Genomic DNA, 23,660 nt, shown 5'->3' with positions numbered 1-23,660 from the left:
GTCACATGACATCTACATTTGGGAAGCAAAGAGGAGCACGCTGGTATTTGGCTCATCTTTTCCCTCTTATTTAGTCTAGCGTGGTGTCCGGTTCATGAAATGGTGCCACCTCCGTTTATGGTGGGTTTTCCCACATCAATTAATCCAATCTAGAAACTGCCTTACAGACATGCTCAGAAGCTTGTTTCCATGGCAATTCTAAATCATGTCAAGTTGGCAATTAAGATGAACCTCACACTGTGTTTTTTTTCTGGGGTGTCATGGAGCCCAGTAATGCCACCCTAAATATCTATACTGTTTCCAGTTGTAGCTCTGTTTGCTAAAACTGTGGAGTCCTCAAGACTCCGCCAACATCTACTGTGGTTATGATTTTTAGCTTTCTATTAAGACTTAGCCTATTCTGATAAGCAACTTAAGGAAGTGTATTTATTAATTTTCTGTTGTTATCATAAAACCCCACAGCCAAGGCAACTTATAGAAGAGATTTGGGGGCTTATGGGTCCAGAGCAAGAAGAGTTCATCTAGTGGGGAGGCATGAGAGCAAGCAATAAACATGAAGGCAGCAATAGGAAGCTAAACGCTCACATCTTCCAACACAAGCACAAAGCAGAGAAAGCAAACTGGAATTTCGGCAAAGTTAGAATCTCTCAAAGCCTGCCCCCAGTGAGCTATTTCCTCTAGCAAAACCACATTTCCTCAACCTCCTCAAACAGTGCTGTCAACTAGGGCTCCGGTGTTCAAATACAAGAGTCTATGGGGAATATTCTCAAACAAACCACTACAGAAATAAAAGAGTTTATTCGAATTACAATTCCATATTATAACCCACCATTTCAGTGCAGCCAAGGCAGGAACTCAAGCAACTAGTCACATCATATCCACAGCTACAGCAAAGGGAAATGAACGTGCCCATTCTACCAGCTTGCTAGATTATTCTCATCTAGCTCTCTCCTATCCTGTGTAGTTCAGGACCTCTTGCCTAGGGAATGGTGCTGCTCACCATGGGCTGGGTCAACCTACATCAATTAACAATCAAGACAGTCCCCAACAGGCATTCTCATAGACCAGAATGATCTAAATAATCCCTCAGTTGAACACAGGTATTCTGGGTTGTGGCAAGTAGACATTTAGAAATACCCAGGCCTGGACCAATGGACCATTGTGTCATCAACTCTTACTTCCCCTATGATTAACGATGTTAACAATCTCGTGACTTTGTCTGCCTTTTGATGAAATATCTTTTTTGAATGCTTTTGTTTATTTCCTGACTAGACTTTTTTCTCTTATTATTCTTTTTCTGCTTAGTTCTTATTACTTGTTATTTGACAGCTTATGACTTTAAAGTTGTCTTCTTAGCCACATAACAGGTCCCTGAAGAACATGTCTTTAATTTGATGTAATCCAATTTATTACATTTTTCTTTTATACAGTGTACATTGGTATGAAGTCAAATGTTTCTATGGCTGACCCGAGTCTCAAATATATCCTCTTTGTTGTGGATTATTATTTTAACGAGGCAAAGATGTGTTACGTTTGTTTCTGCTGCTTTTGTTTAATTATGCAAAGATGGGTGGCATTTGTATCACCTTGCCTGCCTGAGGCACCTGATTGGTCTAATAAAAATCCAAACAGCCAATAGCTAGGCAGGAGAAGGATAGGCAAGGCTTGTCAGCAGAGAGAATAAGTAGGAGAAATCTAGGTTTGAGAGAGAAGGAGAGAATGAGGGAGAAAGAGAAGGACACACCTGGGACCAGAAGCCAGGAAGCTGCCAGAGAGACATCAGGAAAGTAAGATATGTAGAAAGAAAGAAAAGTAAAAAGCCCTGAGTCAAAATGTTGTTAAAAAGAAATAGATTAAGATAAGAGCTAAGATAGGGCTGAGCATTCATAACTAACAATACGTCTCTATGTAATGATGTGGGAACTGATTGGTGGCCCAAAAGAAAACCTGTTAACACCTCTTTTTTTCTGTTTTATAATTTACATTTCTACTCGAGTCTATGGTTTATTTTGAGTTATTTTTTTGTGTAGGCAGGAGGTTCAGGTCAAAACTTATGGTTTTAGTTACAGATGTTCAGTTGTTCCTGGGATACTCATTGATGATGCTCCCCTTCATTCTTTGAATGGCTTTGATGTCTTTATCAAAAAATTCAATGGAGGTTCCTTCAATGTCTGATTGTTCTGTGTTTCCCATCCTTGCCTTACCACACAAGCTAGCTTTAGTTTTTCAAGTTTTAAATTATGTTTTGTGTATATGCACCCATGCACAGTTACCATGTGGATTGAACTCAGGAGGTCAGATTTGGTGGCAAGCACCTTTACTCACTGAGCCATATTGCCTGCCCTCTAGCTTTAGAATAGATCATAGTATCCAGCAAATCTACTCCTTTCACTTTGGTTCTTTATTTTAAATATATCTTGGGTATTTTGGGGTCTGTGTCTTCTGTATATATGTTGTCATAGATGGGCTGTACCTATTTGAGGCTTCATGGGAGTCTCAATGTGACTGCATTAAAACAACTGCTTAATTTCAAAAGAATTTTAAAAGTTACTATATTAAGTCTTATTCTTGGAACATGATGGGCATCTTCACTTACCTGAATCTTTTTTCTATATTTCCTCAAATTTTTTAAAAATATTTATTTTATTTTTAATCATGTGAGAGAGGGTTATGAATGACATGAATGCAGGTGCCCACTGAAGCCAGAAGAGAATTTTGGATCCCTTGGAACTGGAGTGAGAGACAGTTATGAGCTGCCCAATGTCAGTTGTAAGAACTGAACTCAGGGCCTCTGCAAGAGTAACAAATGCTCTTAACCACGTCTCTGTCTCTCCAACCCCTATATCGTGTCTCGGTCTTACATGTTTATTTGGGTCTTCTTTTATTTATTTCATCAACATTTTAAAATTCTCAGCAAACACACATTACTCATGTTGTGGCGGGTTCATACCTAAAGACTTTATTTCCCTGGTGGAATTGCAATTGGTATGTGATAATTTCAGTTTCTATATGTTACTTTTAGTCTTTAGAAGTTAGATTCGCTTTTGTGTACATTTGTTTTGTCCTATAACCTAGCTGAACTAACTTATTTATTCTAATAATTTTCTACAGAGTCTCTAGAATTTTCTACTAGATGATTGTATCATTTATATCTTAACGTTCAGCCTCTCTCTGCTTCCTGACTGTAGATACAATGTGACCAGCCAGCCTCCTGTTCCTGCCCCCATGCCTCCCCTGCCTCTCCTACCCCTTGTGGACTGTATTTCCTCAAACCATGAGCCAAAGATCATCCTTCTTCCTTTAAGCTGCTTCTCTTGGGGGGTGTTTGGTCACAACAAAGAGAAAACTAACTAATGGGAGACCTTTCCCAATAATCCCAGCTCTCCACAGACCTCTTACCAACGTATTTTACAACAGCTTTTCCTTGTTAAAACTGAGGTGCTTACCTTATTCAAAAGTATCATATGTATAAGAACTATACCACTGTGGTCTGTTTGCAGTATGAGGTACACTTAGAGCTCATATAAGAATCACAGATGACAGGCAACACGAGGCTCCTGTCTTCCCTGGCTAGCAGTTGGCACCTGCTTGCCTGGACATTTTTATTGTTGCTGTTTGTCTTAGATTTTAAAGGTTATAGGCAGTCTGCTACATAACTGAGCCCAAACCCCAAGGAGGATGGGGAGTTAGGAGAGTTAGGCTACTGAAAATATTGTACTTCCCTGCAGAACTGAGCAAGTGAGAAATCCAGGAGGCAGGGCAATAAACTCGGAATATAAAAACCACAGCCTTGAACAAAATTGAGCATGCCAGCCATCTTTGTTTTTTTCTCTGGGTTGATGCCCAATTATGCAAGTTCGTGAAGTCAGCTGCCTCACTTTCACTATTCTGACTCTCCAGCACTTTCAATATAAAGTGAAAATAATTGGTTCCTGCAGTTAGCCCCTTAGAAAGTCACCCTGTGCCAGCTTTACCACCTACTACATCCTCCACAGGACCCTAAGCATAACTGAGCCATCAAAAAAAAAATACTTGTTGATCCATTCACTGTCCTCCCCTTTTCCTTTTCGTGAATCTGTGTGTTTTAATCAGAAGTGGGTGCACACAGAAGCGTTAGAGGGTTTAGCTTTCTGTTTGGGAAACATTCTGTCTGTGCAACATTTTCACTTAATAATGGTCTCATGAGGCTCTCCTTAAAGCTCTCCTTACACTGAAGCCCTCCTGTGGCTCGCTGCAAGAAAGAAGAGAAATGGAATTCATGGGTCTGCTCATACATTTCACATCTATGGAGCGCCCAATGGAGGCGTGGGGCAGACTGTGACATGCATGCCTTCCAACTCAGAGAGGGAACACCAGTGGAGGAGACCAAATAGAACCAAGTTCAAAGTGTGCTCTTTGGAATTACCTTTATAATTGTGAGGTGTTTGTGTGTGAGTGTAGTCTCTGTGTGTGTGTGTCTGTGTGTCTGTCTGTCTGTGTGGTACATGCACAAATGGGTGGGTAGATGACTGTATCTGAGTCATGAGGACCAGGGGATGATGTCAGATAGCCTGCTGTGTTTCTTTGCCCTATAGCTTTGAGACAAGGTCCCTCACTGAACCTATAGTTAGGTCATCGGACAACAAAATCCAGCGACTCCTGTCTCTGTGCCCAGCAGCATCAGGGCTGTAGGTGCCCATGGCCATGCTCAGCTTTTTATATGAGTTCTAGGTTTCAAACGTGAATCCTCATGCTTAAACAACTGCTCTTGGCCACTGAACCATCTCCCCAACCCTCGGAGTTACTTCTTTATTTTACTTTATTTTTTTAAATATTTTAGTAATTGTGTAGATGTGTGTATGGGGGGCGGTGTCTTCATTATCTCTGTATGTATGCATGTGTATATACATGTAAGTATGAATGCCCATGGAGGCTAGAATGGGGTATTACATCCCCTGGAGGTGAAATTACCAAATTGTAAGCCACCCAACACGGGTGTTGGCAACGGAACTCCGGTCCTCATATGCACTGTGAACCAGGGCCATCTCTCTAGCCCCTGGCATTACCTTCCTAATGCCCTCCTCCATCAACCTCTCAACCAATTGCTTTTGTCCTCTCTCACACACACTACTGCAACCTCTGTCATTCTGTCCTTTCATGTTAGCCGCCCTTTGCCTGTGAGAGGCTTGGGGGGCGATGGATGTTGCAGTTTGTGTATGAATTGTCCCCTCTGAAACTCAGATCAGGTGCTCTTTAGTGATGGCCCTGTTAAGAGGCATGGTGGGCAAAGGGAGAGAGCCCTCGGGAATGGAGCAGAACCAGCCAACAATAAGGAGAACATCCTCACTGCCCCAAGACTGCTGTGATGTCGAGAGATTGCATTACTCTGGAGGACGATGGCATTGCATTTTGCTTCTTTTGAGCATGCCCACTTACCCTGCTGCTTTCGGTCATCCCAGCTCAATCTCTCAAGTTTCCAGACTGTGAGCAAAGATAAACTTTCATTTGTAAATTACCCAGTCTCTGCTGTTCAAAACAGAGACAACGGCACCTGGCTGACCCCTTTCCCACAGTTCATGACTTCTAACCTTACCTAGCCAAGGTAGCTAGGACAAACACACCCCAGGCTACAGCCTGGAGTCTTAAACAGCAAATGTGTTTCTCATAGCTATATAGGCCGGTAGCCCAGGGTAAAGTGTCCGTAGAGCCTGTGTCTGGTGTAGAAATGACTGTGGTATAAGGTATAGAGAGTGTCAAGGAACTCTCTGGGGTCCTTTCAGGAAGGCACCAGTGCCATTTACACACTCAGGATCTAATTACCTCTGAAAGCCCCTGCCTCCTTACGCCATTGTCCTAAGATTTCTACATAGAAATTTTAGAGAACACAAGCACATAACTCTAGCACATCATCCAAGCCATGGCCTCATATCATGCATGGAACAGTCCTCTCTAGATTACCATTTCTTTAGAAGTTGTCATTGTTTAGTCCACTGAGGACTCTCAGGGACCCTGGGCTAAGCACTGGGTACAGTCCCCATATGGTCTGAAATGGCAGGTGCAAGGACAAAGACTTAGAGCTGTAGACACCCAGACAATGAGTGCCAACTGCCGGCACAAGAAGCCAAGGAGAGTGCTCGTTAATTTGAGCTGAGTCTTGGAAGCTTTAAGGTTGAGATGAGACGGAGTGGAGGCCCTCAGAGGGGAGTAGTCTGAGATCAGCCCAGAGAGACCAAGGGAAAGGAGGTTGTTCTGAGTAGACGGAGTTCAGGGAGGCAGGGGATAGGAGGTAGGGCTCAGGCTAAACCCAGCCAAACTGAGATTTTTTGTTCTCATATAAGGAATTTTAATTGAATTCTGTAACCAAGGGGAAAATAAAGAGCTTTTGTTTTAATTAGGGCAATGAGAAGATAGGCAGGAGTTTCAGAAAGATGAATGATGTGTCGCATTAGCTGAAAGTGATTTTTAAAACTTGTGTTTTACCTTATTAGATGCTGAGGGGGAACGCACAGATGAAACTCAAGAACCGTCCCAGATCGTGTTTGTGAACAGACAACTAGGGAAATTCCCGCACTCGTGAAAGTGGCCTCTCGCAGTGGAACACAGCCAGATTCGTGGTGTAGGCTGTGGCCTCCATCTGATGACCACAGCCAAAACCCCCCACAGTGGTGAGAACAGGAAAGAATGTGCCACACACATGGGCAAAATGCTTCCGAGGGCTGGGCAGGGGTGGGGAGATGATTCCGCACGTAAAGTGTCTGCCACTCAAGCTTGAGGACCTGAGTTCACACCTCAGAGGTGCGTACCTGTAACCCCAGCACTCGGGAAGCTGAGCAGGAAGATCATAGAGCTTGCCGGACAGTCAACTTAGCCAAACTACAGTTGGAGAAAGGTACCAAAAGTCAGCATCTCTGGCCTCCACGTGTGTCTGCACAGGCGGCAAGTGCACACATACACACACACACACACACACACACACACACACACACACACACTCACGAGAGAGAGAGAGAGAGAGAGAGAGAGAGAGAGAGAGAATATCAGATCAGCCAGGCAGGGCAGGGAAACTTGGACTTTTTGCTCCGTGGATCTGGCTGCTGTGCACACTGGGAAACAGTCACACTTTCCTCTAATGAGGATAATGGCTCCCAGAGCAATTGTTAGCCACGCCCAGGAGTGTTTGCAATAACCAAGGCATGATGAGCACATGAATCAGGATGAAAGCAAAGGACAGGAAGAACATTTGAAGCGTCGTTAGGCAGAAATAACAGCCTTGTGCCTGAACAGATGTCGTGAGCTTGGGGCAGGAAGTATTTGGGGATGACTCGGAAGTTTCTGATTTGGAAGTGGGGTTATGGTTGGCACACTGACAAAGAATAGAACTGGAGGGAAAGGCTGTCATTCAGTCTGAAACGCTGCTGCTCTTAAGAAGCCCATGAGATAGCAGCAGATGGCATGCTGCCCCCACAGTGCCCAACACACACCGAGGCTGCGCCTTCACCATTAGCCTATGGTCCAAGCTGCCGCCAGCTTTCTTGAGGATGGGGTGGGGTGCATGTACACATGTCTGCACATGCTTGTGGAAGCCAGAGGTCAGTCTCAATGTTATTCCTCAAAAGCCATTCACCTTATTTTTTTAGACAAGTGTTTTCATTGTCTTACTGACTTGGAGCACAAGTGAACTAGCCTGGCCCACCAACAAGCACCAGGGGATCTCTCTCTCTCTCTCTCTCTCTCTCTCCCCCCCCCCCCCCCCGTCTCTCTCTCTCCAGTTCTGCCATCACAAGAGCATGCTGCCACAAACAGCCTTTTCTGTGCATGCTAGAGATTCAACTTAGGTCCTTAGGCTTATGCAGCAAGTAATTTGTCATCACATCCATCCCCCGGTCCTCCCCAGCTACTTCTCCACCTGCCTCTTCTTTCATTCCCACCTTTCCAATCAGTTCTTCATGCACAGGATGGAATTGACTTTCGGTCTCCAGTGGTTTTGTGCTACACTTACCAAGGCCTAGAGAGTTCCAGGCCTGGCTCAGCCCCATCAGCCCATCACTCCCCTACATGCCACAGCCAGGAGAGTATGCTCTGATTCTGTCTCCTTCTTTGTATTGCACGTGCATTCTTTCTTCTACTCCCCTCTCTTCCTCCTCTTCCCTCTCCACTCCCATGCACTGGCTCCTATGCATACATACCCCATCATCTTCTAGACTGTTTCTACACCATCCCTCAGAAGAACCATTCTTTTTTTTTTTTTTAAGGCAGAGTTTCTCTGTGTAACGGCCGTGGTTGTACTGGAACTTGCTTTGTAGACTAGGCTGGCTTTGAACTCACAGAGATCTGCCAGCCTCTGCCTCCTAAGTGCTGGGATTAAGTGCACCATCATGCCCCAACAGGAGAACCCTTCTTGACCTCAGCATTTCTGGCCCAGTATAGGCCCCTGGCATTTCATTTCCTCTCTCCACTTGATATGACAGAACAGAGAGCGACTCTAATTCATCAGCTTATACCTAACTCCTAGCACTGCCTCCCCACAGAGCGGGAGCTGTTTGAGTATCCACTGAACTGAAAAACTAATTTATACATTGACAAAGCAACACAGTGATGGGTAGAAAGGGAAAACTGCTAAAGGAAAACTACAACCCAAAAATGAAACAGAAGGGAAGCCAACCACCGCACATGGATGTGAACGAGAGAAGAGGTAGGGGTAAGGGACCGGGGAGGTGGATCAGCACAGGACTCCTACTCTACAAGCCTGAGGACCTGAGTTCAAATCCACAGCACCCACACAAAAAGCCAGGTATGGATGCCTATGCCTATAACGTGAGCATTGAAAGGGGCAGAGACGCGTGAATCCCAAGAACTCACAGTGAGCCTAGCTCAAAAGGCAAACTTCCAGTCCAGTGAGAGACCCTGTCTCAGGGCCATAGAGAGTAATGGAGAAGACATCTGCTCTCCTGCCCAGGAGTGTGCACGCTCACATCCCAATGCGCTGGGATCACTGAGCTTGGTTGTCGACCTGACCAGATCTGGACTCCACTAAGGGATAAGCTGTTGGACACTCTCGTGAGAAATTTTTTTGATAAGGTTGTTTGAAGTGGGAAGAATCTCCATAAATGAGGTCACAGCCTGGTGGCAGTCAGATAGAAAGGTGTAGAAGAAGGAAGCTTTGCTTCTCGTCTACCTGCCGGTTCAGCTACCCTGCTCATGATCTACCTTGCCGGTGCCGCCACCACCGCCGCTGCCACTGATGCTGCCGCTTTCCTTCACCCATATCAGAACCAGGCTTCCTCCATCTCCCAGCAACCCTCCAGGAATGTTCCCAGATTAGGACTACCAAAGCACCCAGCATCATGGACCGAACAGCTACCATGTTCTCAGCCTTTCCAGAGTGAAAACAGCCATTACTGGACGACTTGGACAACACCATATAAGCTGATCCTTAAAGTGTCCTTTTAATATACATTTATTTTTAAGGATCCTTGCTTAATACATGCATGCACCACATACATACAGCACACAATACAAACATACTCAAGCCCATACATACATATACACTCACGTATGCCATACACAATACACACAACCACACACAACAGCAAACATACACAAGCCCATACACACATGCACACCACACAGAATACAAACATACACAAACACACACATGCATACACACACATACAATACACCAATATACACAACACACAATAGAGCATACATAAGCACATACATGCATACACACATACAATACATACAACACACAATACAAGCATATACAAGCACACACAATGCACACAACACATAATACAAGCATATTCAATACACACAACACACGATATAAGCATACACAAACACACACATGTATACACACACATACACCATTACACAACAAACAATACAAACATACACAAGCACATACATGAATACACATACATAGACTACACACAACACACAGTACAAGCTACACAAAGCACACCACGCACACACACACACACAGGAATAGGGAAAATACAAATAAAAACGGTGGCTGAAAGGGAGAAAGGGCTTAAAGGGACTAGAGGAAGGACAGGGTGTTTAGCGCAGAGACTGAAGGAGGAAACCAGCACATCTGTATGGTACCATAAAAAGCAAAAGCAATTGAAAGTGGACACCCATCATTTCTCGGCCACTGCAGTGCATCCTCCTGCCATCTGCACCTTGGGGTGAACCTATCATGGCTGGCTCTTCCCATCTCTCCACACAGCTGCTCACCCAACAGAAACAGAAGTCAACCACGGCAGCTTTGTTCTTCTTACTAGCAAACCTGTCTCTAGACTCCTAACCAGAGACAGCAGGAGGCTGAACAGGACAGCAAGGGGTTCTGTGATCTACAAAGGGACATCAGAATTCTCCCAGATGGGCCAGTTCCACAGGAGAGATTCAGGCCTAGCACCATAAATCTGACTGTGATGGCTCTTTTTTCAACTGGATAACTTCCAGAATGGGCTACGACCCAAGCTACTGTGCACACCTGCGAGGGATTTTTGTTGAATGGATCATCTGAAGACCTACTTTACATCTGGGCCACAGCCTATATAAGGGACATGGAAGAAGGAAGCGCTTGCTCTTTGACTCCTTGCCCCAGCTTTCACTGGCAAGTCTATTCCTTCACTGCCACTAGAGTCTACTTCTTCAGGATTCTGGGGCATACTGAAGACCAGCTGAGACATCCAGCCTCATGGACTGAACAACTATCTCATTCTTGGACTTTCCATATGGAGATAACCATTGTTGGATTAGCTGGACCAGAGCCTGTAAGATCCTCTAATAAATGGGTGGATGGATGGATAGATAGATAGATAGATAGATAGATAGATAGATAGTCATTTTATCAGTTCTATTTCTCTAAAGAACCCTGACTACTAATACTCTGGTCAAAAGTTCATGGTTCAGGAGGCTCTAGGCTCCGGAGGGAACCTACTCCTACTGTTTTGCTAAGTGGTCATCTTGCCAAACTACCCGTCTATACTTCTAGAACAGTGCTCTCAACCTTGGCCAGGGAAACTTCTTTTTACACAGGGCAACAGTTGATACAGAGACTCATAGCTAGTTAAGGTTTTGAGAATAAATGCCAGTCATTGGACCTGAGTGGGACATTTGTATCACTCCATCCAAGGTCCCTGGAATGTTACAGAAGACAAGGAAGAAATATTTGTAAATGCCAGAAGATGGGGAGCAGTGTTGTGAACGCTGTCCTCTGGATGTGGTCATGGTAGTCACAACCCACAGCAGCCCTGCTGCTTTGCACCCCAATGCATCAACATCCCGGTGTGAACAGGGGAGAGCTGTGTGGCTCCAGCCCTCCCCGAGGGACTCCTGGCAGTTTGTCTTGCTGGGAAACGGTAGTCATTTTCTTCACTTCTCTTACACCGCCCTGGCTCCAGCAACTGACCCGTATCCATAAGGAAAACAATCCTCCCACCTGAATTAATACGTCACAGTGCAGAAAAGGTTACACTCATTACAGGAGGTGTGACTTCCGATGAAAAGAACCACAGCTCGGTTCTTCAGAGAGAGCCGCCAGCACCTTCTCGTACAGTGAAGTCCTTAACCAAAGCAGTCCTTCCACCTCTGAGACCCGTGAGGACCCAAATCCTCTGGCCTTAGGAGAGGGTGGAGAGGGCAGAGCAGGCAACGGGCCACCAACTTCCCTCCTACTGATGGGCATAGACAGTGGGAGGTAGGTAGACATTTCAGCATCCAGGACTCTGGCCCACCTCTGACTAATCCCACTTTCTGCTAGTGCTTACTATCTGTTGTTTGATTTGGTTAAAGTCAAATAAAAACACCCATCAAAAACTTTATTGAACATTCCATAAGAGCACATCGTGTGTGTGTGTGTGTGTGTGTGTGTGTGTGTGTGTGTGTGCATGCATGTGTAAGTGTGCTTATGTGTTTGCAGGAGCATGGTAGGGAGGTGTATAAAACCAGAGCTTGGGTGTCCTTCCTCAGGCACCATCCAGCCCTGTATGTGGTATTGTTTGTTTGTTTGTTTTAGATCCACTGGCTGGGAAATCACTGAAAAGCCTAGATTGTATGGTCAGCAAGCCTCAAGGATCCCTCTATCTCTGCCTCCCTTGCACTGGAGATTACAAGCACATGCCCCCATGCTTGGCATTTTTAGTGAATTCTGGGTCAAATTTGGTCAAAGAGAGATACTTTAGCAACTGAGTCGTCTCCAGAGTGACACTAGCGCAAATCTTAAAATGCGACTTCATCCATAAAGTATCGCTCTTATGAATATTTGAAATTAGAGGGAAAGGCCACAGTCACACACCTTGGCTGAGAAACATTCTTCTTTCCTGGGTGCCTAGGGCAACCCTGTCCCTCTGACACATGTGATGTCATGTATCCTGCTGCTACACTTGCTACTCCTTGTGTGGCGGTGCCAGGAGGGACATGCAGGCTGCTCCAGGTGCCAACAGGCATCTGAACCTTGACACATTCAGGATCTGAGGACCCAGGCTTCTGGTTCTGTAAAGACCTTGGAACACTGGACTGGGGAGACAATACTTGATTAAGTGTTGGCCATGCAAGCATGAGGAATGAAGGCCGATACCCCAGATCCACATAAAGAGTGGGTACAGGAGAATGTACCTGTAATTCTATCATTGTGGGGGTGGACGCAGGAGAACCCCTAGGGCTTTCCTGAAGAATTGGCAAGCTCCAGGTTCATTGAGAAATCCTGTCTCAAAAACTAAAGTGGAGAGCAATTGAAGAAAATATTTGACATTAACTTCCGGTCTCCATGCGTATGTGCACATACGCACTCATGCACGTACACACACACACCTATTCACAGTTTCCTTTGCATGTTAGCCAGTTTTCCCTTACTATGACAGAATACCTAAGATACCCTGCTGAAAAGAAAGATGTCACTCACAGCCTCGGCAGCTTTTCCATTCATGGTCACTGTGAATTTACTGTGAGACAACAAACACATCAGAGTTATTCTGATTTTAAACATATTTTCTTTAATAGGAGCTCTCTATTTGGGATAGTGGCAGTAGAAATGTTTAATATTTGCAAAGTAAAAGGCGATAGTATTTAAGTTATTCTCAGTAGGTACCTCTAGACTGTCAAGCAACTACCAGCTTTGTGCCTACGGAGCTCCACCGAATGACCCCAGCCGAGTGTGGCTGATGTGAGGCCAGATGAAGGCCAAACTTCAGGGACTGTGAAAACCTGGGGCAGAATAAACTTCACACCTGGGATGATGACCAGGACGCTGCTCAGATGGTAAAGCGCTTGCTCACAAGCACAAAGACCAGAAGTTGATTCCAGCACACACAGTTAAAATAAAAACCATTAAAGGCAGCATATACCTGTAATCTCTGGGGCTAGGGAGACAGACACAGGTGGATGTGGGGCTCACTGGCCAGCTGGTCCAGTGGTGTCAATGATCTCCAGGTTCAGGGAGAGACCCTATCTCAGACACTAAAGTGGAGAGCAACTGAGGAAGACATCCATCTCTCTCTCTCTCTCTCTCTCTCTCTCTCTCTCTCTCTCTCTCTCTCTCTGTGTGTGTGTGTGTGTGTGTTTGTGTCTCTGTCTCTGTCTCTCTCACACACACGCACACACACAGAATTTTGAATGGATTCTTTGCTTCTTTTCTACCACCGTAACAGGAGAAGAGAACATAGACTCTGTGGTGTAGGTTTCCTCTTTGGAACGAGAACACACTTCAGAAGAGACCTTTGTGTGACTTCACATCTGAAGCCTCAGCACAAGAACAATGAGTTATCTAAACTTTTTTTTCCCCTCAAAACATCTTGGCTTTGATTGGTTTCCAATGTATTCACGTGGCTACCAGGTGATCAGAAACCCAGAAGCTCTCATGAATACTTCAGGGCCCCTTCTCAAGCTAGCTCTTCAAAATGCCTCTTCTGAAGGTTTGGGCTGTGTGGGCAGTTTCTCATAAGATCTGCAAGTCACAGCTAGAAACCCAGACCTCAGTACCTATGGCACCCCACCCCAAAGCAGCATAATACATCCCTACACTTGGAATCCTGGGATCGATGTACCAATGAATCTGACAAGCTGCTGCTTTCAACAGAGCAAGTTCTGAATATTGATCCCTTGAAGAGGAACCAGCTTGGAACCAGGAAGATGTGAGCTTCCAGAGAACAGCAGCAGCCATCTCCTGTGGGTGGACAGGAGAGTCAAGAAGCCCCCAGACCCCCTAGTAAGCATGAAGATACGCTATGCAGAAAGTCAGATCTCAGTCCTTGAAACACTGCTTGCGGTCAAGTGATCCAAAGGAGATCCTTAGTCCCCCCACTCTGGCTTGATTAGCACCATTCATAATTATTCCAAAACTCGGGAGAAAATGTGAACACAGGTAGATGTACCTAACAGGGGTCTTTGTTGGTGTTGTTGCTTTGGTGGGGAGAAGGTGATAAGAAATCAAAGTAGGACAAAATGAGTTGTTTTCTGCCACTATAGGAAAGCAATAATTACAACCTGGAACCAGTAATTACCAGAATCACATGGGAAGTCATGTGTATTCACCACACATGTACAAATGCCAAACATATTAGCAAGCAGTTAGTCATATTTCATGGTCAGCATCTATCCTTAGAGTACAGTCATACACACTCTAGGGTCTCTATCTACCCTAAAGTACAGCCATACATACCCCAGGGTCATTATCTACCCTAAAGTGCAATCTCTCTCTCTCTCTCTCTCTCTCTCTCTCTCTCTCTCTCTCTCTCTCTCTCTCCACACACACACACACACACACACACACACACACAGCATCCAGCCTTTAGTAGAGTAACAAACACTGTGGTCAACATTCATTCTAGTACATAGTTACACACACCCCATGGTCAACATCCATTTAGTGCACACACACACACACACACACACACACACTGTGGGCAACATCCTCCCACTCTGTAGTCCTGTGTTCAATGTCTCCTACCTGACCAGTAGTTTTTATCCAGCACATGTCAAAGGTTTTATGTGGTAATACGCTTTCTCCTCCTCTCCAGATAGTATGTACACCGGCCATTTCATTATGAATTAAATGATTCCGCATTTTCCTTATCCATTTTCATGAGTGTGCTGGCTCCTCCTTTCCCCTCTCATCCCTACCATACTTTTTCATCCAAGCTGGCACTGGTGTCTGCTCTGGCACAGCAGTCCAGCCCTCTTCCTCCCAGGCAAGTGCCCTTCTGAAGGTACAGTGCCTGTCACAGATCCATCTTTCCAATTAGGCTAGATATCAGAGCCAGAACCCTCCCAAACATGACGTCAACATTTCTACCAGTCCAGCCTCCTGGCTTTAAAGACCACCAATGATAAAACTTCCAAAGCAGGCACGGTAATATCCAGAGAGATGAACTACCATGCAAGCCCACACCAAGTAGTACTGCCTCTCACCAGCTAGCCTCAGACTCTGATGCACTATAACCCAAGCCAAGGCCACAGTTCAGCACAGCTTGTGAGACAACCCAACTTCCCTGTCACCAGGGCTTTGCTTAAAGGGTATTTAACATAGAACCTTTCAAAATGAGGCATCTGTGTAAAGGTAAAACCCGGTGCAGAGGACTGCCTTGTACAGGACAAAGTCTTGCTGATAGCTTATTGTTCAGGGTGACTTTGTTCTTAAGCGTGAATACAAATGAAACATATGAGGTCATTGGGCATTTCTAGAAATGAGACATTTGCTACTTTCTAACGAGAATGAAAATAGCACCAATTCAAACACCATTGGTTGCTCGGCTATGGGTTGCAGAAGCAGAAAGGGGTATGTATATGTGTGAGTATATGATACGTGGAGGTAGGGGTATGTATGTATGTGATGTCTGTGAGTGGGGATATGCGTCTGAGTATATGATGTGCGATGTGTTGCATTGTGCAGTCAGTGTATTTGTGTATATATGGAGGGTGTCATGTGTCTTTGTGTGTGTGTGTGGTATATAGCATGCATGTATCTATGCAGGATGAGGATTATAGTTTGTGACATGTGCTGTGTGTATCTGTATATGATTAAGATGTGAAATTTGTGTATGTGCAGTGTGTGTATATGATATGTGCTATGTGTGTATGTGTGCAATGTGCATGTATATATCTATTCAATGGAGGGGCGTGGCATAGTGATGTGAGATATGAGCCTGTATGTAGTGCATGACATGTGTGTATATTTATATGGTGTGTGTGGTGTGTGAGATGTGTATTTATGTATGTGGTGTATATATGTGTGTAGCGAAGTGTGTGTGTATATCTCTGCAATGTGTGTGTGAGAGTATTATGGAATATGGTGTGTGTGGTGTGTACTTGTGGCATGTATGTATAGCTCTGCAGTGTATGAGAGAATGGAGATATGTGGACATAAAGTGGTATGTGGCATCTGTGTACATCTGTGCATTGTGTATGTAAGATGTACAGATGTTTTATATATGGTATGTGGTGTGTATGTGTGTATATGGTAATTGGTTATAATAATGTGCGTGTTTGTATTTACATGGGGCGTGGGGTTGAACTTTGTATGTGTGGTGTTGTGTGTATGAGTATGTGTGGTATGAGTATATATCTATGTAGTGTGTGTATGTGTGTGTGTAGGATGTAAAGTATATACGTATGTGATCTGTGTGGTGTATGGCATGTGTATATATCTGTGCAGTGGGGAGTAAGATATGGATGTGTGGCAGGGTGTGTTCAGTTTACACATCAACACTTACGTCACATGAGAGAGGACACACTTTCCAGATGAAATTAACCAGGAATGCCATGAGAATTTCTAAAGATATCGTTCGAATGTTTTAGGCAATGTTTTCGTGAAAGCTATACATTACAAGGTTATTAAGAGACTTTAAGGGAAAACAACTTTTAAAGTTCAACTCCTCTAGAACTAAAACAAAATTCGATTTATTCCACTGCCTAAGACATCATGGACACACTAAAACGGACTTGTAGTGACTGTTTGCTATGAACTTCAGTCACAGTTACTAAAGAGGAGCTGGAAGAAAGAATGTCTTTATAGATGAGTCCAATCAAAATTTAAGAACAAATTTCAGGATAAAATTAGTTTATAAAAATATCCATAAAGATAAATAGAAGATTAATGAATAAAGCAGATGGCTCACACACCCCAGATTTCATCAGATTCATTAATCAGAGAAAATAAAATTGTTTTAAAAGGGTTTATAAAATAAAAAAAACAAGTCCTTTTTCCAGAAGAAAATCAGTCCCAAATACCAGGGAATAACAACTCCTTCTCGGTTGGTAAAACCTCCTCTAGCCCTGGGGATTCCATGGTAGAACTCTAGCTGAGCATGTGTTGGGCCCTGGGTTCAATGTCCAATACTGGGGGAAGAAATTTCCAGGAAGCTCGTCATCTTCATTCCAGTAAAAGGGTAATACTCACAAGCTGAAATACAGCTATCAGCAGGACCTATGAATAGCCTAAGCTGCCAGCTCCCTGAGTGGCAATCACGGCATGCCCAGCTCTGCACAGGAGCCTTGAGCCTTAGTCCATCATTTGGATTGTCTTATTTTGACCATTGGCACTTGAGCCTGCCCTAAATGTGTTCACTGCTCAGCATATCAACCCCTCTTGGCCTTTTAAAGTCTGCATTCTAAACAGCCCTTCATGTGAGGACCACACTGGAGTCGAAGGCTGGCCTGGGGCACACCACAGTCTCACACCCAACAACTGTAGTCTCAGATTCTGCCAAGCAGTTCCAAAACCGGACCTGAGGCCTGCGTGTCCTCAGAGGTTCTTCAGGGCCAGGCTCAGACTGACTTTCCTTCCTAAAGTCTCCCTAGAACCAGGGAGGAGAAGGAGGAGCAGCCTGAGTGATCCACAGGGCAGTCACACCACACGCAGGTGAACCACTGCCGAGCAACCCTCCTTCATGCCCAGCGTGTTACAGACCGTCACATCCAAACAAACAGAAAGCAAACTTCACATCCAAACAGAAAGCAAACTTTAGACAGACATGTAATGACACTATTCATGGTTCTTTGCTGTTAGGATGTTCTGCTATGTCTATCTGGGGTATGGTTTCTTGTTCTTTCTCTTTTATGCTACCACAATTGATCAAGTGCCTGGGCTACTTCGAGGGCTACAGTGTTGCCAGTGAGGCCCGGCTGTCACTAGTCTAAACCTGAGCCCTCCTGAGTACATAAGCCTTGGGGGCTGTGACTAAGTTAACAGAGTGCTTACCTAAGATGCTGGAAGCCCCAAGTTTGATCCCCAGCTCCAGGGGATCTCCATGAACTTGAGAGGCCTACATACACCTGCAACTTCCACACAGAATTAGGTAGGAGGGTCAGAAGTTTAAGGTCATCATTGACTATATAATAAGTTCAAATCTAGGCTGGAATGCTAAGACCCTATCTCAAGAAAGGAAAAAAAAACTTTTTTTTTTAAAAAAAGGAGGGTAAACTAACAGCAGGCAGGGATAGTTGAAAATACAGGTTAAATGTGCTGTTAGCTTGGAATTCCGCTGGTTGAGAACTTTCTCAGTTTCATTTTTCCATCCTTCACTGGAAATGTCAGCAGCTGCTGAAGAAATGCTTTGATGTTGTGTCAACAGCCAACACCCATCAGGCTGTGGTGTGTACAGTACCCCTGTCCTGTAGCTGAAGTATCTGAGTCTTACCACTGCAGCGTACAGCATCCCGTGATCACCTACCCCTAGGTACTTCTTGCAGAAAACCTGTGATGATGCCGTATAGAAATCTTCCAGAGAGCTGGAAAGCATCTGAGACTGCCTTGAACTTGGAAAACAGAATTTTATCAAATGGAATTAAGGAGCTTTGCAAACTACAAACCTTCAGATTTTAGAACTGAGTTCCTGTTATAAAATGCAGGCTTTTAAAAGCATCAGAAGAATCCTTCACTCCTCAGTAACACTAAATTAAAAGATTTTCAGTTTTTCAATAAAACAAGTCATTTTAAAATTCAGCATGCCAATGTGGGGAATCTGCTCGCGTGTGCCCACAGAGGGTCATTTGATCAGCTGAAGGCGACATGCACACAAGACTACATTTTTCCTTTAATGTCTGGGCTTCTTTCTGTGTGAACTCAGACTTCTGCAGGGATGCAGGGACCACCTCTGGGCTTACGTTCACATGACACCACTGTTCACAGATGCTAAACAACAGGGACAATAGAGGACAGTACAGGCCACTAATGACTGGTACCATGCACCCTGGGGCACTGCTGTGTCCTCTCCCTTGGAGACACAGGTAGCCTCAGAGTAGGCCCAATAAGCTTTCTGACCCTCAATGTACTGCCACTGGCTCTGAGATAACTCAAACCTGTCCCCACAGAAAGAGTCTAGGCTAAACCACTATCTTCCTATGTTCCTCATTTGGCCCAGACCTTAAGTAAAGTGGTTTTTCTACCTAAAATACCATTTTAATTTGTCTGGCTGAATATTCAAATTCCAGATTCAATGACCCGCTCCTTGGGAAGGGATACAGCCGACGTCAAGTAAAGTGGTTCTTTCAAAGCGTGAGTTTGAGAATTGCCCCTCATTTTGAAAACAGCCTCTGTGTTCTGCCTAGCACACACCAGCAGCTTTGCCCAGCTCCACGTGCTTGTCTTAAATGCTTCACAAACAGAAGCATAAGATGCAATTATGAAGCTAACAGAGATAACAAACATGTTCTAGTCATGGTTTAGCCTCCAGGTAGCCGTGGTTTGGTTTCTGTTTGGTTTCTTGCTTCGTTAGTTTTACTCTTTAGACCCTGGACATATCATTTAAACAAGCAATATTCATCCCTTTAAAGATTAAACTCAACCAAATGTGTATGTTTGATGCTGAGCTGTGTCCCTTTTGCTAAAACATGATGCTAAAGTATGATATGCGTTCAGTAGCTGAGAGGTCAAATTCAAGTGCAGACTGGAGGGAGGGGGGAGGTTCCGGTGGCCACATTCTCTTTATGTGTTTTATACAGTCAAAAATAGCATGCATTCCTTTGGGGATTTGGTTCCAACCTGCCAAGATACAGCATATTTACCTGAAGATGCGCCATGTGGGGTTTTTTTTAATTGGATCTGTAACTAGTGCTTACAGACCAGACTGTTCTACAGGTTTGTCAACGCAGGTGGTGGGGAGAGCTTCTGTCTCATCAGAAAAGCCACACCTGAGGTAAGCCCCTGGACTCTCTCCTGTCCCTCACCTGGGAGAAGCATGGCTGTGGCTGCTTCAGCTGGTCAGACTGGAGGAAATGGGTTGGTAGATTACCTGAGCTGTAACACCATGCTTGTGAACTGCAGGAATTCTGCCAGTTACATTGTGAATTTTTGAAAAACGATTAACATTATTTGTGTTGCAAGAAAAACTCCTTTCCAGCCTGGGGGAGCAAGAGCCCCAGCCTCATCCCCCTCTTAGCTCATTTGAAGGAAAGACTACTATTACCCAACTACTCCTTGAACCAAGACAGTTCAGGGCCGAAGAGTATCTTTTCAGGTAAAACACGAGAACCCCTCTTACAGGAAGCAAGGCTGCCTCTGCCCTGACCTCCAGAAGTTGGGCGTTCTTGCTCTGGAGGGGAAATATGACCCACCCCGCCGCCACAGAAGGACACAGAAGTTGTGGCATTGGGGTACATCCCTCGTCGGGGGGAGGTGGCTGCCACGTCTGACTAGTGTACTTCTGGTAGGCCAAACCATGATCTCAGGATGGACGCCTAGAGCGAGAGGGGACATTGGCAGGACTCCTGGTGAAGTCAGGTGGCAGGAGTATGCCTCAACACCAGTGCTCTGGGGAAAGCAGGCCCCATGCGAGGAGACCAGACAGTTCAACCTTAACCCTACGTACCAGCAAAAGGCACATTTGTAGTTCACTCCTTGCCCTGTCGAGCAAGAGGATGGCTAAGGAGGGCGCATTTCCTCACATCCAACAGTCGTCTGTGTTCCCCGCACCTTGGGGCTCCAGAGGACATTTGTCCCAAGGCGTCCCGACTCCCCCACGCACCCTGGCCCAGGACCTTCGCCCAGCTGTGTGGGTTACCCACCTTGACCACATAGGTGACTCCCGGCCCCAACACCTGCTCGCTGGCGTGAGGAGCGCCCCGCGGGGGCCTGGGCAGCGGCTCGTCGCCGGCCCGGCTCTTCCTGGTGGCGCTCATGCTGGCGGCCTGGGCGCGAGCCCCGGGGGTCGCGCTGCCACCGTCCGGGGCCGCCAGGCTGGGCGCGCTGCAGCTGCCCGAAAGCCGCGCGCCCACCCGCTCCCGGGCAGCGGACGACAGGCCGCGCAGGCCGGAGCTGGAGAGTTTCAGGTGGGACACCTTGTGGAGCAGGTGGCCCAGGCTGCCGGGCCCATCGTCCGGCGCCTTGCGCAGCGCCTCGCCCGACACCAGGTAGGGGGTCGCCGCGGGCGCCGCCGCCGAGACCTTGCCGCCGCTGCCGCTCACCGACAGATTGTGGAGAAGGTCATCGACCGATGTCACCGAGTCATTCCTGAAGCGGTTGTACTTGGTGCGTGGAAGCATGCCCCTCCGTGAGCTCGCCGCATCCGCCCGGGCGCTGCTGCTGCCGGCCCCGGCGCGGGCTGCCGCGCATAGCACACGAGCCGCGGGCCCCGGAGCGGGACAAGGAGCTGGGGTCCCGGGACAACCTTTCCGGAGAGGGACAGCCGAGGCTGACGACCGAGCCCTCACACCGTTACAAGGCAGCAGAGCAACCGACACGCAGCGCGGGCCCGGAAGACCACGGGTTGGGGTGGAACGCTTGCCTTGCAAAAGTCATAGTTGCCGCTGATGGAGCGCCCAGCTGCACGGGGCTGCTCCCAGCAAAAGCGTGACTCACTCTGAGGAGACCCTTCTCAACAAAGGCTCGGTGAGCTCCGCAAACCACTTCCTGTAGCAAAAAGAGAGAGAGAGGGAGAGAAGAAAACGACATCCACCCGCTGACAGCAACTACAGCCAATCAGTTCTCAAATTTCCTTTTTTTACCTTCGCAGATATTTCCTTCCAATCTTTGCTTTTTCACCTACCCCTGCCCCATCCTGCATTTGTGCCAAAGTTAAATCCAGTTCCTTCAAATGATCTCTTGAACTTTCCAAAACCCATTATTCCATGCTAGGGTTCGTTCTTCCCCTGCCAAGCTCATGAGGATGAGCCCCAGAAGTGTCTGACAGCGAGCGATGCGTTAAAATGTGACGAAGGCTTTTTAAGAAGTCTTCAGGCAAATCCTGATGAATCTTGATTTAGGAAGCAGCAACAATTTTTCAGAAAAAAAAAAAAGGAAAAGAGGGAACCCTTCACCATCAGGTGAAAATGTAAAAAAAATAAATAAATAAAAGGCGTCGGTTTCCTGTGGTTTGCTTTTCTTGTTCACATCCACAGAGCAGCCATGTGTGTCTGCTGGCGAATGTCTGTGGCGATGCAATTCCTCAGACAACACACGGAAAAAAAAATCTGCACATGAACTTCTTCTCAGTACAGCTTAGGGGGTCTTGCCTGATCATTTACAGCAGCCAGCAGCCTTTCTCAGTCAGGATTAAGTTGAAAATCTACTTCCAAAAAAGAATGGTGCTTCTCTGATGAGCGGCAACAGGCTCCAGAAATCCATGCCAAGAAAGAAAAAGGGAAAAAAGAGGGTTGAGCTCTGAGCTTTATTCCAACTGAATGTGTTTAAGCCCTGGAAGCACGCCTTAGTAACACCACCAATCCATGTCAATGTCCCTTCAGCTGCTGCTTTGCAGCCCTGCAGTCAGGCAGGAAAAAAAAAAATGTGGCTGCTCTAACTGCCCATCAAATCCACAGGAAGAACGGCCTCATCCTTGGGAGTCGGGCTCAGGCTTGCAATGACACACACAGGCCTTCTTCCTGGCGTTTAGGAGAGCAGGACATCGACAGCCTCCCGGAAGGTCTGTCCAAGATTCTGAGACCTTCCTCGGTGGCCTCTGCCAGGTGGCCTCATGCATTAAGATGAATAACCTGCATCACAGGGAAGTCAACCGCTGTCAAAGTTTCCCGGTAACTTCTGTGCCAGCGAATGCTTTTGCCTTCTAGCACACTAGCAGGTCACCCTGAGTCTTCTCACGCCCAGGGCTGATCTCAGGTGGCTGCGAGGTTCCCAGGCTTTCTGGGAGCCCCAGGAACGGAGTTTAGGGAGTGTCACCCATGGCGGGCGCACGGGTGAGGCCGGCTCCAGAGGACGAAGGAGCGCTGAGCAGCCAGGCCCGCCCTGTCGCAGCAAACGCGTCCCCACCGCTCTCCAACCGCGCCGCAGCCCTAGCCCAGCAGCCACCCCGCACTCTCTTTTTTCCCTTCCCCTAGCTTGCATAGCAACAGCAGATGCGCACCCCACGGACGATTTCGATGGTGATTAGAGTCCCCCTCCAATCTGAAGCAAGTCAGCCCCACCATTCCCAAACCGTGGTCTTCATTAGAAGCAGACAAAAAAACGACAGAATGTGAATGAGATGCTGTTTGTGTGAATGAAAGGGCCAGCGAGCGAGCCAGCGTTTCTGTGAATGGAGCGGGGCCTTGCAGCCAGTGCCAGGCAATCCCCTGGGCTCAGGCGGCCTCAGCCAATGAGCGGCTGCGCCGATGACTCATTCAACAAAGGCTCGCTCAATAGTGGAAGATTCCATTTCAATCAAGGGCGGGATCTTTTATCCAACAGCAATGTGGGAAAAAAAAAAAGAGAGAAAGAAAAAAAATAACACCACCCAGATTGA

General features: G+C 46.2%; 1 protein-coding gene across 5 annotated transcripts in view; it reads right to left on the bottom strand.

Moving 5' to 3' along the window:
• Positions 1–23,458, bottom strand: part of LOC121453450 (SHC-transforming protein 3) — a 119,784-nt gene extending 96,326 nt beyond the window's left edge. For 4 of the 5 annotated variants that reach the window (XR_005975011.1, XR_005975012.1, XR_005975013.1 and 1 more), the window contains exon 1: positions 20,989–23,458. Coding sequence is in view for 1 of the 5 variants with exons in the window: in XM_041660241.1 (XP_041516175.1) it covers positions 20,989–21,465 (477 nt within the window). In the remaining 4 variants the exon portion in view is untranslated. The remainder of the gene's footprint in view (positions 1–20,988) is intronic. The other variant, XR_005975010.1, reaches the window with a different exon arrangement.
• Positions 23,459–23,660: the final 202 nt, after the last annotated feature.

This window comes from Microtus oregoni, unplaced genomic scaffold (assembly GCF_018167655.1).
Source record: "Microtus oregoni isolate MIOR12 unplaced genomic scaffold, Mior012 000011F_ref0000422, whole genome shotgun sequence".
In the NCBI taxonomy this organism is placed as follows: Eukaryota; Metazoa; Chordata; class Mammalia; order Rodentia; family Cricetidae; genus Microtus; species Microtus oregoni.
Note: the sequence above shows the minus strand (reverse complement) of the source record. Positions and strands in the feature narration are given on the sequence as shown.